The 16,670-nt window shown below is 41.1% G+C and overlaps 1 protein-coding gene across 8 annotated transcripts in view; it reads right to left on the bottom strand.

The window, feature by feature from the left end:
• The window catches only part of trpm3 (transient receptor potential cation channel, subfamily M, member 3), a 184,059-nt gene that overhangs the window by 17,946 nt on the left and 149,443 nt on the right, over positions 1-16,670 (bottom strand). For 2 of the 8 annotated variants that reach the window (XM_077560544.1, XM_077560545.1), the window contains exons 13-18: positions 16,184-16,324; positions 14,223-14,252; positions 12,474-12,766; positions 10,515-10,743; positions 5,101-5,304; positions 1,384-1,524 (exon numbers count right to left, since the gene is read on the bottom strand). In XM_077560544.1, the coding sequence (XP_077416670.1) occupies positions 1,384-1,524; positions 5,101-5,304; positions 10,515-10,743; positions 12,474-12,766; positions 14,223-14,252; positions 16,184-16,324 (1,038 nt within the window). Of the gene's footprint in view, positions 1-1,383; positions 1,525-5,100; positions 5,305-10,514; positions 10,744-12,473; positions 12,767-14,222; positions 14,253-16,183; positions 16,325-16,464; positions 16,501-16,670 lie in introns of all 8 variants that reach the window. The other 6 variants (XM_077560546.1, XM_077560547.1, XM_077560549.1 and 3 more) reach the window with 5 other exon arrangements.

The following is a 16,670-nucleotide window of genomic DNA, read 5'->3' as shown; positions in this document are numbered from 1 at the left end:
AAAGTTTTTTTCAGTACAAACCAATGCAGGTTACTTGTACAAGCCTTAAACATACTTATATAAACCTTCAATATACTTATATAGGCTTTAAACATAAATTATAATACAAAATATAGCACTGTAGCAACTTACGAACAAATTCACCTTACGAACGATCGTCCGGAACGTAACTCGTTCGTAAGGTGGGGAGCGTCTGTATAGTGTACTTGAATTGAGTAGGGGAAACTGAACAGTTATTTTTTAACTTTGGATTTGAAGGTAATGAAAGAGTCTTAAGTCGCACAGGTCAGGGGGCACGGCTGAAATCTCTGCTCCCCATGGTGCTGTGAGAACAATCAGGTAGATGGAGGAGGAGGACCTGAGGGTGCCGACTGGAGTGGCCATGTGGAACACGTCAGACAAATATGGAGGGGCGATGTTGTGAACGGCCCCGAAGGTACGAAGAAGGGCTTTTAATTGAATCCTCTGTTTGACCAGAAGCCAGTGAACCTCCTGGAGTCTGGGAGTCATAATTATGTGCAGCAGAGTTCTGCACAGGAGGGAATTGTGAGGGAGGTCAAAGGCCGGGAGCCGCCAGGCGGAAGCTGGTTGATGTTGCGCAGGTGCAAGTAAACAGGCCCGGTTATGTTATTGATATGAAAATGGAATAATAGTGTGCTGTCAAGGATGACACCCAGATTCTTAACCAAGGGGAGACTAAGGACTGACCTACTGGGATGTAAATTTGCCAATTAGGAGGAATCCCATTTTGTTTTTCTTTAATTTCATGAATTTTAATGTGAACCAGGAGTTAGCATATGATACGCAGGAAGTGAGGAAAGGGTGTGGATGTGAAAAATTGGATCTGCAAGGAGAGGTCATCTACAAAGTAATGAAGGAGAACATCACATTTATGGAAAATGACACTAAGGGGGGCAGAACGAGATGATGAGAATTAGGAGCTCCAGGACAGAGCCCTGGGGCACACCTGAAGTGACTCGAGAGGTGATGGATGGAAAGGACTTCAGCTAAATGAACTCAGTGCGGTCGGGTGTGGGCGGGCGACGCCAATGGAGGAGACTCTTTTTGAAGAGGATGGTGTGTGAGATAGTGTCAAAGGTCACACTCAGGTCAAGGAGCATGAGGATGGAAAGTGAGTCAGAGTCAGCTGCAGCGAGGATTTCATTGGTGGTTTTTATGGAGGGGACAAAAACCGGACTAGAAAGGCGTGTAGAGGCTATCGTGTTAATGAACAGTAGATTGGAAATTTTATACAACTCTTCCACTGGAACTCATTAGAACGTACTGGTGTACCTAATGTTGTGACCTCATCTCCTCACCAGTCTAAACTGTCCAATCCCAATGAATCAGAATCAGCCGGGTATTTCTGGACCTCAAACTGACCGTATGGAACCAGAACTTGACGATGGGAGCGTTGTAAAACTCGTAGATCTTGCGTCCCATGGGGATAAGGCGGTGGCGGTTCTGAACCTCCTCAACGTCCTTCTTCCTGGACGTCTCCGTGGCTACCTTCCCCAGCATCGCCTGGGGGGGGGACGCAAACCCCACAAGGAGCGAGGCGGGCGGGAAGGAGAGCGAGTAAGGCGAGGAGAGAGGGATAAAGGGATGGAGAGAGTGGGAGGAAAATGTGATGTGTCAGAAGGAGGAGGGAAGACAAGCATGTCAAAGGAAAGTGAGTGGATGGGGAGTGTTGAGTACGAGAGAGAAGAGAATAAACACACAAAAGAGGATAAACGGTTACTTTCTAGTCAAGTGCGTTAACTTAGTCATTTATCATCGTGTCATATCCAAAGAAGCAAGCACAGGCAATGTCGTCATTCCCAAAAAATGTGAAATGTGTGTTTGAAGTGAGTGTTGAGGCGAGTGACTGCTGGTGACACACGATGACACACGGACACACACTCATGGATTGTGTCTCAGACAACAGGACGGGCCGGAGGAGACGAGAAGAAGACAGAAAAGGAAGAGAGAAAAGGAAGACATTGAAATCTGCTTTCCATCTGGGACACAATTCCGAAATCCATGAGAGAGGGTTCACACCCCGTTCGTATTATGGGTCATGGTCTTCATGTGAAAGCAACACCAGGCCACTGAGAGACTTTAACCTTGGAATTTGTATTACGGTCACTGGACACTTTATTAGGTATACCTACACAATCATACGCAATCCAATACAACAGCTGTATGAAACATTGCGATTGTACAAAGATAATAATGCCTGTCAATTTAACATACCGTAAGCAATCTGGAGTTATGTTCCAGACCACCCCGGCAATAGATGAAATCCATGAGGCGGTGAACAGAAATGTATTTAATTATTTATATATATATTTTTTTAAATCATCTTGAATTACAATACCAAAATATATTATGCAAATATATTTTTTTGTCCACTTGGGGTCGCCACCTTCATGTCCACTGTAGTATCTGTGGTGCCGAATGTGTGGCTTTAAAAGCGACTCCTGTACTTGTTGAGTGACATGGAAGTCAGCGAATGAGAGTGTAGAAATGGTTTAACCATTAGCCAATCTGTGTGTTTTAATTGACGTGTCAGTTGACGCCATCAGTAAGTCGTCTTAAGAATGTGATTGTCGTACATTCAATAAAGTGATTAAAATTGAATCAGTGGCTATATTCCCGCTATCTTAACCACCTGTGGAGGGACACAATTAATTCTAACTAGCGGTGGCAGGCTATATTAAATTAGCTAACAATGTCTAATTTACTGTTAGACGTGCAGCTTTGCACTTTAGCTTCTTTTTTTTAAGTGTCAAATGATCCCAAACGTCGGACATTCCTTTTCTTTTACGCACGCTTTCTTCCTGGCTCACACAGTCGGTGTGGAGAAATAATCACCACAAAATCCTAATCCTAATCCATGATATAAGTACGATAAAGTTTGTATTATTATGTATTTGTTATGATTATTTCTGCTATATTAGATATACACGAACCCGGGTTTCCGTACGCCCTTGGTTTTCCTACAAACTCTTGCGCCTGCTTACGTGACCAATCCTTTTCTGGAATGAGGCACCTGCACGAGATAAAAAAAACAAAAAAACTTGCAGCTTGGTTTTCCTACGCAATTCAGTTTTTGTCTATTTGGAACAAATTAATCACTAAAGAAGAGGTTTCACTTTATATTAAAAAAAAATGAAGCAGATATTTGTTTTATACAGCCATTCTATTTGATCATACATTTGATTTGTAAATATTGAAGTATGTGGCGGTGCATTCGTACAGTCAGAAGCCGGGACAAAATTACAAATGTATCCTCTAACAGCAGGTGTGTTGTAGGTCATGTCCACAAGAACACAGGTATTTTTTATTTTTTTTTTAAATCTATATTCCTTTCTGCCTTTCCTACATATGCAAACTGCACATGTGACATTTTAACTTCAGGGATGTGATTTGACCAAAGTGAAATTATCTGAAAATTTAGCCGGGGGTCTGGGGGCCGCTGGCACCCAGCTAGGTCCAGGGTTAGGGTTAGGGTTAGGGTTAGAGCTCATGGGTTTTCCGTGTTTTTATGTACTTTCAATGCACTCACATGACAAAGAAATAGACAAAACAACAGCATAAATTTTCAATGTATATTGAACTATCCCATATAAAATGGCAGTTTTAGTCAACTCAAAATCAGTCACATTCAAAAACATTGGACTGCCTTTGCTTTTAAAAACTATCACTGAGAATATCATCATATCTAACTAATGTGATTACTAAGTTAACACATAAATAATGTTGAAGAGTTCAAATTTCATGAACAAATAATTGTATCATGACCAAATGAAAAGTAACTCATATTAGAGCATACCACAAATGTCTTTGTTATAGCAGAAGATGTTATCTGTCGGAGTCATGTGCATACACAATGAAATACAAAAAAAAAAATTAGGAATTTTTTTTTTGGGGGGGAGTTAAAAAAAGCGGAATTCCGCGAATTAGTGGAAAAATCACATCCCTGTAACTTGTATTTTTGGGCATAATTGTTTTTAACCTTACACTACGAGACTAAAATGCATGATTCCACTTTTATCGCCATTGAAACGTTGCCATTTCTTGAAGTGACTTTCTTTTGTTTTCCAACCACAAACTCATGGCTTTTACTGCTCCCTTGCAGCTTGGCGTGCATTTGACAGCCAGGAAATGTGTTTTCATTTGCACAGAGATTACGGTTAGTACGGATTGTACTCTGGACTGGGCTCAAATATTTGTATTTATTTATTTTGAACTACCTGTGTTTCTTACAACTCGGTTCTTCTCAGGTCAGATGTGCTTTTGTCTGTTTCTTTGTACCGGCTTGCTGGCTGCGCTTAATGGCGGATGGGAAATCGAGTGGTGCTGAAAGGTGCTCAACTTCAATGCAATCAGTTAAATGGACAATATAAGATCCAGGTTGCGAATTACAAATCAATTTCCACTCTTGATTTTTAGTGCACAAACTGGATCCTGATATATCTCCTGAACTGATTAGATTGAACTGGAAAAAGTCCAAGTGCTGCCTGGCATCCAAGTCTATATACGTTTGATGGAGCAACTCGACGGCCGTGGGAAGGTGCTCGCTCAGACTCTGGATGATTTTCAGATGTGCAGCGGGGCAAGCACGCACGGGAACATGAAATGCAAATCCATGGCCTGCCCATGCTCGGCAGCCCACATGCGGAGTGCGCCGCTGCAGCAAGCCATCGCCGGAAGGAGAGCGCGTGAGAGGCAACTGTCAGCTAGCATTGTACTGTACCTCATCTTGGAGAGAGGGAGGGAGGAGAGAGGGAGGGAGGGATGGAGGGGAAGAGCGAGGACAAGAGGGACCACGGGGGGAAAGGCAGAGAGGAAATCGATGGAAGGAGAAACATTCACGAGGAAAACCCACAAGAGACGCTACAACTCCACGACCGATGTCTTGGCTCAGACAACGAGAAACAGGAAGGTTGGCCATGTTGTGTGCGTTTGGAGATTTGTACTGTGTGCGTGTGTGGGTTCAACAAATTCTCATTGTGGGCAGAGTGAATCTGCACTTATTTTGGACACTACTACTTGATGCGCAAATGCTGAATGTGCACAGGTTGTGAGATGCAGGGCTGAGGTGGGTTCTCTCACCACGGAGTTGTACTGCGCCTCACAGTAAGATCTTACTGTGAACTCCATGTCTTCCTCCTCCTTCTCCTTGACAGGCTTCTCGGGCTCCTCTTCCTCCTTCTCCTGCAAGTAGGCCTCCTGGTCCTGGGGCATGTACGACATCTCGTCCTTGTTCTTGAACTCCAGGCTCAGGATCGACGGCGGCAGGAGCAGGCCCAAGATCACCTGTGGAGAGAGGCGTGCTTTGAGTGACTGATGTGATAGAAATGACCCGCTTCATGACGAGCGATGCAGAAATGATGACATAGAGTTCGATGCGGCTAAAGACCGACATTGCTCAGGAGTGAATGTGACACGTGTCGTGATTTCAACGGTCATAAACTGTGGGCCGAGGCCGCCGTCGAGGTCGTCATTTACCAAAAGTCCAAACGTGTCACAGAGGAAGCTTTGCAGCAGATAGAGTTGAAAACGCTTCAAGCACCTACTTAACTCATTCACTGCCATTGACGGCTATAGACGTCAAAAATTCATTTGAACTATTTCTATTCGTTTACATTTTTTTTCCACTTTTGAGTATGAAAACCTAGAATTTTTTTAATTGTACATTTAGAACAGATATTAAATTTGTGAGTTAACTAGTCAAGTCATACGATTAATTATGATTAAAATTTTTAATCGCCTGACGCCCCTATATTTTAAGAATCTTTTCTCTTCTTTTTATTATCGTGTCAGGCAATTACATTTTTTAATTGTAATTAATCGCATGACTTCACTAGTTAACTCACGATTAATCACAAATTTATATCTGTTCTCAATTAATCGTGAGTTAACTAGTGAAGTCATGCGATTAATTATGATTCAAAAAAATTAATCGCCTGACGCCCCTAATTTATAATAATCTTTTCTCTTTTTTTTTTATTGCGTCAGGCGATTAATTTTTTAATTGTAATTAATCGCATGACTTCAATAGTTAACTCACGATTAATCACAAATTTATATCTGTTCTCAATTAATCGTGAGTTAACTAGTGAAGTCATGCAATTAATTATGATTCAAAAAAATTAATCGCCTGACGCCCCTAATTTATAATAATCTTTTCTCTCTTTTTTTTTATTGCGTCAGGCGATTACATTTTTTAATTGTAATTAATTGCATGACTTTACTAGTTAACTCACGATTAATCACAAATTTTATATCTGTTCTAAATGTACAATATTTTTTTTCTAGGTTTTCATACTCTTGTTAACAAAAGTGGGGAAAAAAATGTTAAATTAATAGAAATAGTTTAAATGAATTTTTGACGTCTATAGCCGTCAATGGCAGTGAATGAGTTAATGGTAAAACAGGAAAGAAGATGGATTGACTTTGTCGGAAGCAGCTTTTGTAATCACTTGCACGGTGACTATTAAGGCTTCGGAATGCGCACAACACTCATCTTAAAGGGGTCGTTTGTAATCACCGGAACAAGCTCACGCTGATTCATCTTGGATTTTAATGGCAATGTGTTGCCAGCAGCGAGCAACACCCACGCATTGCTACATCATATAGACATCATTAGAGCTGTTGCACATGACTGAAGGTGACCATTGCAAAAAATAAAAAATAAAAATGGAAAAAAAAACTCGCACCCATCTACCGACGCATAGCAATAGAAAAACTACAACCCTGTATTTGATTTTGAGGCTCCACTAATTTGTTTTTTATGAACCACAAAAACATTGACAGCGCGATTGTCAAGGAAGAAGCGGATTGACAATAAAGGAAAATAGGGCTGGGAATGCTTATGAATATGAACCTCACAATTTGATACATTACAGTTTGTGATTTGATTTGCTACCTATTCAGCAGGACTGATTTATTTTCATTCCCATGCGAACAAGTGGTGCATCACCTCACATTTATAAAACATTGCAAAATAAAACATTGCAAATTAAAACTACTGAACGTAGAATATTCCATTTCGAATCGCTACTGCCACCTGCTGATGAAAAATGAAACTGCACATACACTTCTTCACATACACACTATGCACATTACATCACATCCGCAGACAGGGCGCGGGAAATTCAAACCTGAATCCAGTCTGAAAACCATTGGCCAGAGGCTTGCAGGAGTACCCATTGTGAACAGCTAAGGTGCTAATTTACTATATAGAAGACATTTCAGTCATAAATGGTCAAATAAAAAGGCTACTGTAAAAATATTTTTGGGGAAAAAAAAGTTCCATATTGCAGCATTAACATTTATTTCTTCTTGAAAATTGTGATGAAAATAAAAAATTTCTGGCACATCTTACCCCGGATTGGCTGCGTACCGGCTGCGTCGTGCCAGAGGCCGCCGCATGGAAAGACCTTTTTTCTATTTTTGCCGGACGACACATTCGTCAGCATCCGTTAAATGGCAAACGAGCACAGAACACAACGAGTGTGACAGAGAGACCGACGCAGTTTCAAAATAGTCATTCCGGTTACTTTTCAGAATAAAACACTCGCCAGATCCTATTTTGTAATCACGTCAGCAAATTGGACGAGGAGAGATTTATAATGGAGGTGGATTATATATGACGCGGCACATCCTTTTTATTTGGACAAGCTAAAAATGGATGCTGCATGGAAATATGGTCATGGGAGTGGACGGTGAGTTCAATCAAAGTCCACCTCTTTTCCTGCTTCTCTGCTGAGCACACTTTCTGTGTGTTTGTCATTTTAATGCCACATTATCGTGCGCGATCACGTGAGATACGGCGGGAAGTTGTCGGCGACGGGGCTGCCGGTCCGCAGCTGTGCGCATCCGGTGAGTTTTGTCGTGTAAAATTGTCGTGTGCGGAGCACGCAGTCAAGACGGAGCGAAGCGGAGCCGCAACACACACGCACGCGGTGTGAACCCGGGGTTACACAAGAAAATACCTTAATGCCTATTTTTTGTGTTTGGGTTTTACAGGAGAATCCAAAATGACCACATAATGAGATTTAAAAGTTGAAGGTGCTGGCTTGATGCCGCCATGACTTGCTTTGGTCGTCATTTTATTCATCCATTTATTTCTGAACGTCGCCTTCTTCCATAATAGTATAACACAAATCCTATGCAAAGCGCCACCCACTGGCCAGGAGATGAATTGATTCCAAAGATTCGCTTTAGTGCTACAAATATGCTACCACTCAAGCGGAGTGAAAATATTATGGTATTGTAATGCCCTTGCATGTGGGCAAGGAGAGCCAATGGGGAAAATTCATTTGACATTCATGTGTAAAATCTTATAGCTAAGGCAACCATGATTTACCAAATAAGCTACTAATTAGTAAGCATAACTCATTTTCTTCTTTTTGGGGATTTTACGGCAATCAGGATGCCCCGGTTTTAAAATTGGCTGTTAAAAATCCGATAAGTGTGTTTAATGTGGCTTCTGTGTGTAAATATTTCTGTCCAGATGTTCACGCTGCAATATTGAGATGATTGCAAATGCAAATACAAACTCCGGCGTGCCACCACATCATCAGTCAAGAAAATCAAAACATGTCAAACATTAGTCAGACTTTTAACGCGAGTTGAAATCGATACTGTAAACTCGGCGATGGCATTCAACGCCTGCGGTGACGCGTCAAAGTGTCGGGAATGGATGCTCACCGTCGTCACGGCGATAGCCTTTCAGGCATGTGCGCCCCCACATTAATTTGGCAACATTTGGACGGTGTTATTTGCGAGATGTCATGACACCCCGAGGGCACCGCCATCTTGTTTGTTCAACTTGTGGCGTGCTTGCTGTCTTTCCTCTCCCATGAGCCTCAGCGGTACACTCAAAAGGTCAAGGAATACTTGGAGTGCTCTCTGCTCTGAGAGGCTAACCCGCCCGCCACATGGCGCCCCCCGCCTCCCGCTGACTGCACCCCCAGCAAGCCACAAGCCAACTGCTTGTCTAAATGAATCCAGCCTCTCTAATTCACCTTCATCTTGTTACCACGGGACATTAGGAAGAAAAAAAAAAAAAGTGTCTTCAGACAGAAAGACTAATAGAAAACGAGCTCTGTGTCATTTTCACCTATGAGAGGTGAATTTACACATTATTGAGTGGGCAGTAAAAGTGAAAAAGTATCCGCGGCCCCGAAGGCTTGAGCGAAATATGTGGGACACGGTTTGAAGGTTTTCTCGTAATTAAGGTCAGCTCTTTCGTTCCCTGTGGCTTTAGAGGAGGAGCGGCTGGTTTAAGCTAACAAAGTTATGGCAGAAGGTTCATTGCTTGTGGCTGATTAGACTCATTTATTCTCTTAAGTGATCGACTTTACTTTTACCGCAATTAACTGATGGGTATTGTCCATAAATGAACTGAAATGCAACACCTACGAGTAAAAATGGAGTCGCGTGAACAATCCGATGAGCTAACAAACTTGAGCTTTTTTAACATGCTGTATATTTTTATCAAATGAGATTAACTCATTCACTGCAGCCATTTTCATACACAAAAAAATCCCCTTCACTGTTTTATTGGATTTTGATTGTTTTTGCAAGGCACCGAATATTGTGTTTTATTGCTATAAAAACATGACACCTACCAAAAGAAAGATTAAAGTCTCTTCTTTCATCAGGAAAAAAAGTATATTTCTTTCTGTTTCCATTTTGCAGCAATTAGCATTAGAACATAAATAAGTTTCATCATTATTCACAAATCTATTAAGAATTCTGAGTAATTGAGTTTTTTTTTCAACATGGTCCTGGTTCATTTCCTATGCTCTGCTGCCACCTGCTGGCCGTTTGTGTAATAATGACCATTATTATGCATCAAAGCCTTCTGTATGCTCGAGCATAAAAAAACAAACATAAAAAACGTATAAATACGTCTTTGGGACACTATTTAAAAAAATAAATAAAAAATAGAACGTATTAGCACGTTTTTGGGAGCAAATGAGTTAAGTAAGATAAGCCTTCATTTTTGCTTAATGCTAGAATCAGGAATACTGATAGTGAAAACTGCAGTTCTTTAAATGTTGGTCTGGGTTTCTTGATCTTGGGGCAATTTTGACAGATCAACCACTGTTGACATAAAATGGTGCACAACATGAGAGGTGAAGCTCAAGTGCGTTAGAAATGTCCCTACTGAACCTTATTCTGACTTATGCTTCTTAAATGATTTTGAATTTGTTTTGATGGCAGGATTGTGTGTTACTTTCAAGATCATTTAGCCAATTTCACTTTGTTAGACAGGTTCAATTTCAAGATTTCTAGACTTAACAGGTCTGGCACTGAAATTTAATTCAAAAGAATGTGGCTAATGAGTTGCTTTATCAAGGGAGTAATTACTTTTTCACACTGAGCCAGATAGGGTTCGATAGCTTCTTTTTGGTGAAATAACCGAATCATCACTTAAACCCCATTTTTTCCATTTACTCTAGGTACAAAAAAAAAAAAAAATCACAGAGAGGCAAATATTCCGTTTCTCGTACCTTCAGTCCCGAGTTCTTGCGCATGCGCAGACGTCCCATCCACATGTCCGTCAGCAACATCTGACTGCAGGTGTGTGCGATAAAATCGCGATGCTTGGCCGCTACCGCCAGCTGCAGGCAGGTGGCGTTGCTCCAATTCTTCAGCTCATACGTCAGGAGCTTCATGGCCATCTGCTCGTCCTGTTTATAGGACTGGTCCAGAAGTTCCACAGCCAGCTGGCCAAACTCTCTAGGAAATAATATGCAGGACATAAACACATGCATAAAGACATGAACAGAGGGAGTGTTGTGCCTTGTCACAACATGTAAGGACTACATGAAACTGGTCCAGGCATGGCTGACCATCTGGTCCACATTCTAAATTAGATTTGCATATAAACACCACCACCCATGAGGGAGGACTTAAAAAATGCTTACAAGCGGCTCGAGTAGACACACACGACATCATGCTGAGAGACGTTTTCGTTCTATGTTAGCTTATTTAGCAACACGAGATTGGCAAAATAGAAACAACAAACCCCCTGAAAACTATGACAGTTATAATTACATTGTTAAATTATTACATCTTGCAATTAAAACTTTATCCCCCCCCCCCCCCCCAACATAATTCCCTTTTTCCCCCCAGCTCTTGTATTGGATGTCAGCAGCTGTACATCTGTACAGTATTTGAACTCATTCACTCCCAGCCATTTTCACTGAAGCAACCTCCTTCGCTCCCGGCTGTTTTGCTGGATTTGGACAGATATTATAAGGCCCACAGAATATTGTGCTTTATTGCTATAAAAACATGGACGCTACCAAAAGAAAGATTTGAGTCTCTTCTTTTATCAGGAAAAAAAAAAGTATGTTTGTATCTGTTTTCCGTTTTGCAGCAATTAGCATTAGAGTATAGCTACATTTCATCATTGTTCACATTCCTGGTGAAAACACTGACAAAAAGAGCTTATTTTAAACGTGGCCCTGGTTGATCTCTTATACTCTGCTGCTACCTGCTGGCCGTTTTTTGTAATAATTACCATAACTTTAAGCCACAAAAAAAACAACAACACATATTTACGGGTTTTGGGGTTTGAATGAGTTAAACACGGATTTTCAGCTTGGCTCAATTTAATGTGCTTCAGATTTCCACCAAAATAGAAAGCCAAAAAGCAAGCTGCGTGTGCATTACAAATACAAATGTATTATTATTATTATTATTGAATGAATACATCAATGAAACATACGAAGCAAACAATACAAATTTGAACTAATACCAGGTATCGATATCGGCCTTATTTTAAGGTATCACACTCTTAAAAACAGTAGGGTCAAAAGTAACCCTAACTATGGGTCAAAAATGGACCGAGCCAATACTTGGGTCGATTTTGACCCAACTTTGAGATCTTTCAGCGTAAAACAACTCATAAAAATTGGGTCATTTTGTATAAAACAACCCAGAAAGTTGGGTCAAATTGACCCACAAAGTAGATCTGTCCATTTTTTATCCATAATTAGGTTACTTTTGACCCAACTGTTTTTAGAGTGCAGATACTAGTGGAGGCTGCCGATACCAGCCACCGATACTTAAGGCAAAAAATAAACAAAAAATGACATTGAAGAAATCCTCCTTGGCAGTAGCTGGTGCTATACTATGGCAGTTTGACACATCGGTGAACCATCGCCTACGTCAGAAAGTGAAAACACATTTTTGCAGTGTCGGCATAGCTCGCTAGCTAACGAAAAAGCGAATGAAGGCTGCGCTTTGAAAACGAATGCCCTAAATGAACAGTTATTTCTGTAAGCCGACTGCCCCCCCTCTAGGTGATTACTATCGTCTCTAATGCGTGTCCTTAAATAATGATGATGCGTGTCATTGGAAATCTCTATGTATGTCATTTTGACCCCCCGGGAGCAAGAGGAATCGGAATCAGGCCATTTTCCTGGGAAGAAGGCACGTCAGCGTTTGCGTCTTTTGCCCACCTGGAGTTGTGGTTCAGCTCCTGCGAGATGTCGTCCACCATGTCGTTCTCGGACGCCTCGTGCGCCATGGCCTTGCACAGTTTGCACGCCACCAAAGCTTTGGCCATGGCCTCTTCGCCGTGCTGCCAGAAGAAGAGCGCCATCTTCTGCCGCTTCATCAGCACGGCCCACACCATCAGCTCGTGGAAGGGAAAAGGGAAGTGGTTGATTTCGGGGTCGTCCAAATCGATGTCCACCTCCTCCTCTCGCTTGCGTGTGGTTTTCTGACGGCCCCTCCGGATCGGCATGTCATCCTGGTGGCGAGCCGTGACATGTGACAGGGGGGGAGGAAAAGATAGACAGCTATGTAGATTCTTCCTGCAGGCAATGATTATGGATGATGCTCATTAGCATAAATCTCAACAGCAGATTTGGCGACCTGAACACTCGGAATTCTACATACACTATGTTAACTCCTACATATGAATGAAAATGACATGAGAATGTTTGTCCATCTGAGATATTTTTTTTATGTCGCTGATCTCCACATGATGAGTTTCAAAGAGGAGGAAAAATCGGAATCTGAAAACGGTTCTTGCTAGTGTGGTCCCTCGTTCACTTGGTGTCTCTGGATGGATCGACACTGCTAGCGGGTCATCATGGAGGTATTGATTTCAAATGTCATTTCGGTACTAAAAGATTCATGTTCAATTGCAATGGTTAGCTGATGCGCTCTAGATATTGTTTATGATTTGAAACAAAACCAGGCCAACAAATACTTCGGCATCAATGCTAAGTAACGTGAGATTGCAGGAAGCTTGTAATGGCTTCCAGGGTAACTTTTTTTTTAAATTTTTTAATTAGCATTCATCACTAACAAGGAGACATTTACAGGCACATGTGAAGAAAGGAAAAAAAAATGCCATGCATGCTTTTTTTTTTTTTAATGTAAATACACGATTGACAAAAAAACTGCATCTACTTCACAGTCCGGAATCACACATGGGGGTCAGTCTTTGCTCATTCAGTTCAGTGAAACTGTGAGCTCAGACCAGCGTGTTCTCACAAGAATTTAGTAGAAAATGCCACACAATTGTGAACTGATCTGCTATGACCATTTCAGGGAAGTTCAAGGGTCAAACTGTTTACCATCATAAATCTTGTATTAACTGCAGTGGATTTTTTTTTTAAATCATAACTATGTAAACCTTCTTAACTAAAGGGTAGGGTAAATATAGTCAAATACCAAAAATATATATGTTTTAATTCAATTTCATGGTAACTATCATGCAAAGACCCCAAGCGGGTCAATTCCTGCTTTCGCTATGTGTGCGTCAACTGCTCTGATTTGAATGGAAATAAGGGGAGCCGCTTCGTTTGGCCGGGAGTCGGCTGCATTCCATCTCACAATGGCGTAAAACACCCTTTTCTGAGCTAGTCATGAAAAATACCAAAAGAAAGAAAACTCGGACATTTTAAGTATCTTATATAATAAACTAAGTATGACTTTTTTTTTTTATTATTAAATCCTACTTAAAACTCTTGTGAGAAGAGGCTCCTCAGACATGTACAATATTGGGACTCATATTTAAACAGTCTGGAGCCATGAAACAGTGATGATTTTTTTTTTTTTTTGAAAAAAGAAGACACTGACTGACTGAGAGACAAGACACAGACCGGCACATATTTGGAAGAAGAAGACTTTAGAGGAGGAGGAGGAGGAGGAGGAGGACGGGCAGTGAAAGGAATGAGCATGATGGGAACACTCACCTCCATCCCCAGCAGTTTCAAGGCTTTGGGCTAAAAAAGCAACAAGAACATGAACAGACTGAACAACACCATTTGGGATGTATTTCATGGAGCAATGTGTACGCTACGTGTACAGGCTGCAACCTCTCTGGTTGTATAGAAGCAGAGTGGTGGATTTAGTACAGTGTTCTGTGCGTCTGTAATAAAAACAAGGCCATGTTTGCATTATGCATTCATGAGCTATCATCCCAGTTGGTAAAAATAGGCACGGTTTCCTTCGGGGATTTTGATATCTGCATCTATTTAAAGGCTTTGTTCTTTGCTAACACGTGTTTATGTGCTTGCATGCGTGTGTGCGAGCTTGCGATTGTGATCACAGGTTCTGCTCGTCTAGAGAAAAAAAAAAAAAAAAAGGCAAAATAAGGACTGACTCCCTCCGCATCAATATGTCTTTGCATGATCTCCATCTTCTTCCATCAAGCTGCTTTTGTTGCTTCCATTGGAGACATGCAAATACATAAACAGGCATATGACGGCTCACACACACACACACACACGCGCATAGGGCGCAAGATGATGGCATTTGAGACACTTTTTTTTTTTTTTTTTGCATAGCAACCATGTGTAAGGTATGAAGCCGAATGAGGGGATTGCTTGCAATGAAGGTGTGCAAGAAGTGGCACAAAAAAAAAAAGAAAAAAAGAAAAGCAAACGGTACAGTGCATAGGACCAGTAATGACTCTTTTGCTAAGCGGATTCTAATAGCTCAGTGAGATGAGTGGTACTGGCTGTATCGACGACACTTGCAATAATTATCAATGTGAGTTCAATGACACACATGCAGTTGAAACGGCATCAATCTCAATCAGTAAGAAATAGAAAGTTTGACCTTCATTAACCTGACATTAAAATCACAGCTTGAAAATAATGCGGATGGACCACTCACTAGCTAAAATGATCAGATAATGCTTATTTTAAAACATGTTCCTGTTCATCAATCTCCATTCCAATCAACGGATATGCCGTTATTACGTGCACTGAAAGCAACATACAAAAAATAGGAATATTTTCTGCATAATTATGGGTTGAGGGTTGGCGTGAACTTTCTGCCCATTCAGGCATGTCACAAGTAACATTTAAATGTACATGCCAATTTGCCCTGGGGTGCATACTGTAGTCCCTGCTTTGCATTTTATTCTTATTAAAATGTAATGTATCCACATTATCCATCATGTACTTAACAGGATTAATTTATTCATGTGGTATATTTTCCTCAGATTTGAATTACAGTGGTACCTCGGAGTTTGAAGATAATTCGTTCCTGCGAAGTCTTTCAAAGTCCGAATTGTTCAACCTCCGAAACATTTTTCCCCATAGGAAATCATGTAAATGCAATTAATCCGTTCCCAAGCTCCAAAAACTGAAAATTCCTATTATAATTTATATTTGTTTGTTTACATTTATACCCTGTACAGTATTTAAACAATAAAAAAAAGACCTTACCTTTTTGTTGTGGTGTGATGCTATGTTAATGCTAACTTTAGTTCAGCGCTAAATTGTGTATTTTACATGTGTTATGTTTTTCTTTGCTGCCACTGGCACTGTTGTCTTTCTTTGGGCGCATGGCGAAGAAAATTGTCGTGGAAAAATCAAAATGCACTCGCGAGTCTGGAGCACCTCGGGGAGTATTCACGATCTGACTGGAAATGAGCAGTGCATCGTCTCAACTACCGCAACGTGAGCATTCGGCATTGCTCGGCTTCGCTCGGCTTCACTCGGCTACCCGTTTTCAAGGTATGTTTGAACTCCGAAAATGAGTTCAAACTCCGAGGCATTTTTTTACTCAGACTTTTTGGTTGAAGTCAGAATTGTACGAGTTCCGATACATTCAAACTCCGAGGTTCCACTGTATAATATTACTAAAAAAATAATAATAATAATAAAAAATGAATGTTGAAAAAGTATGAGATGTATTTGCTTACCCGTTTGGGTCCAAAAAGGTTGTGGTACAGAGTCCTGAATCTCTTCCTGGTGTAGTTACAACGATAAGCCCCGCCCATTAGGTACTCAATGACCAATCCGATATCGATGAGGCTGATGCGGTAGTCTGGGGGCAGATTTCCCTACAAAAGCGCGCAACATTAGCAAACAACAACTTCTTAGCAAGGCAAACAAAGTACACGCTCACTGCAACAACAAACAAACAAACAATCCACATCAAACTGAGTTTGGCTATGAAAGAAAACGTGATTATTGGATTCACCTTGAAGTAGATCCAACTGAACCCTGGATATTCTCGCTTGGAAAGAACACACAGTGTCAGTGAGTAGAACGCACGATAAGCACGAGCAGGGGAAATGAGAAACACAGAACACGATGGACAAGATCTCTCTTCCAAAATTGTTCTCTCAACAAGTCCGTGCTCTACATTGGAATCGAGGAGCGAATATTTGGGCTCGTCTCTCGAGG

Source organism: Vanacampus margaritifer, chromosome 3, assembly GCF_051991255.1.
Source record: "Vanacampus margaritifer isolate UIUO_Vmar chromosome 3, RoL_Vmar_1.0, whole genome shotgun sequence".
In the NCBI taxonomy this organism is placed as follows: Eukaryota; Metazoa; Chordata; class Actinopteri; order Syngnathiformes; family Syngnathidae; genus Vanacampus; species Vanacampus margaritifer.
The sequence above is the reverse complement of the archived record's forward strand: the minus strand, read 5'-3'. Positions and strand labels throughout refer to the sequence as shown.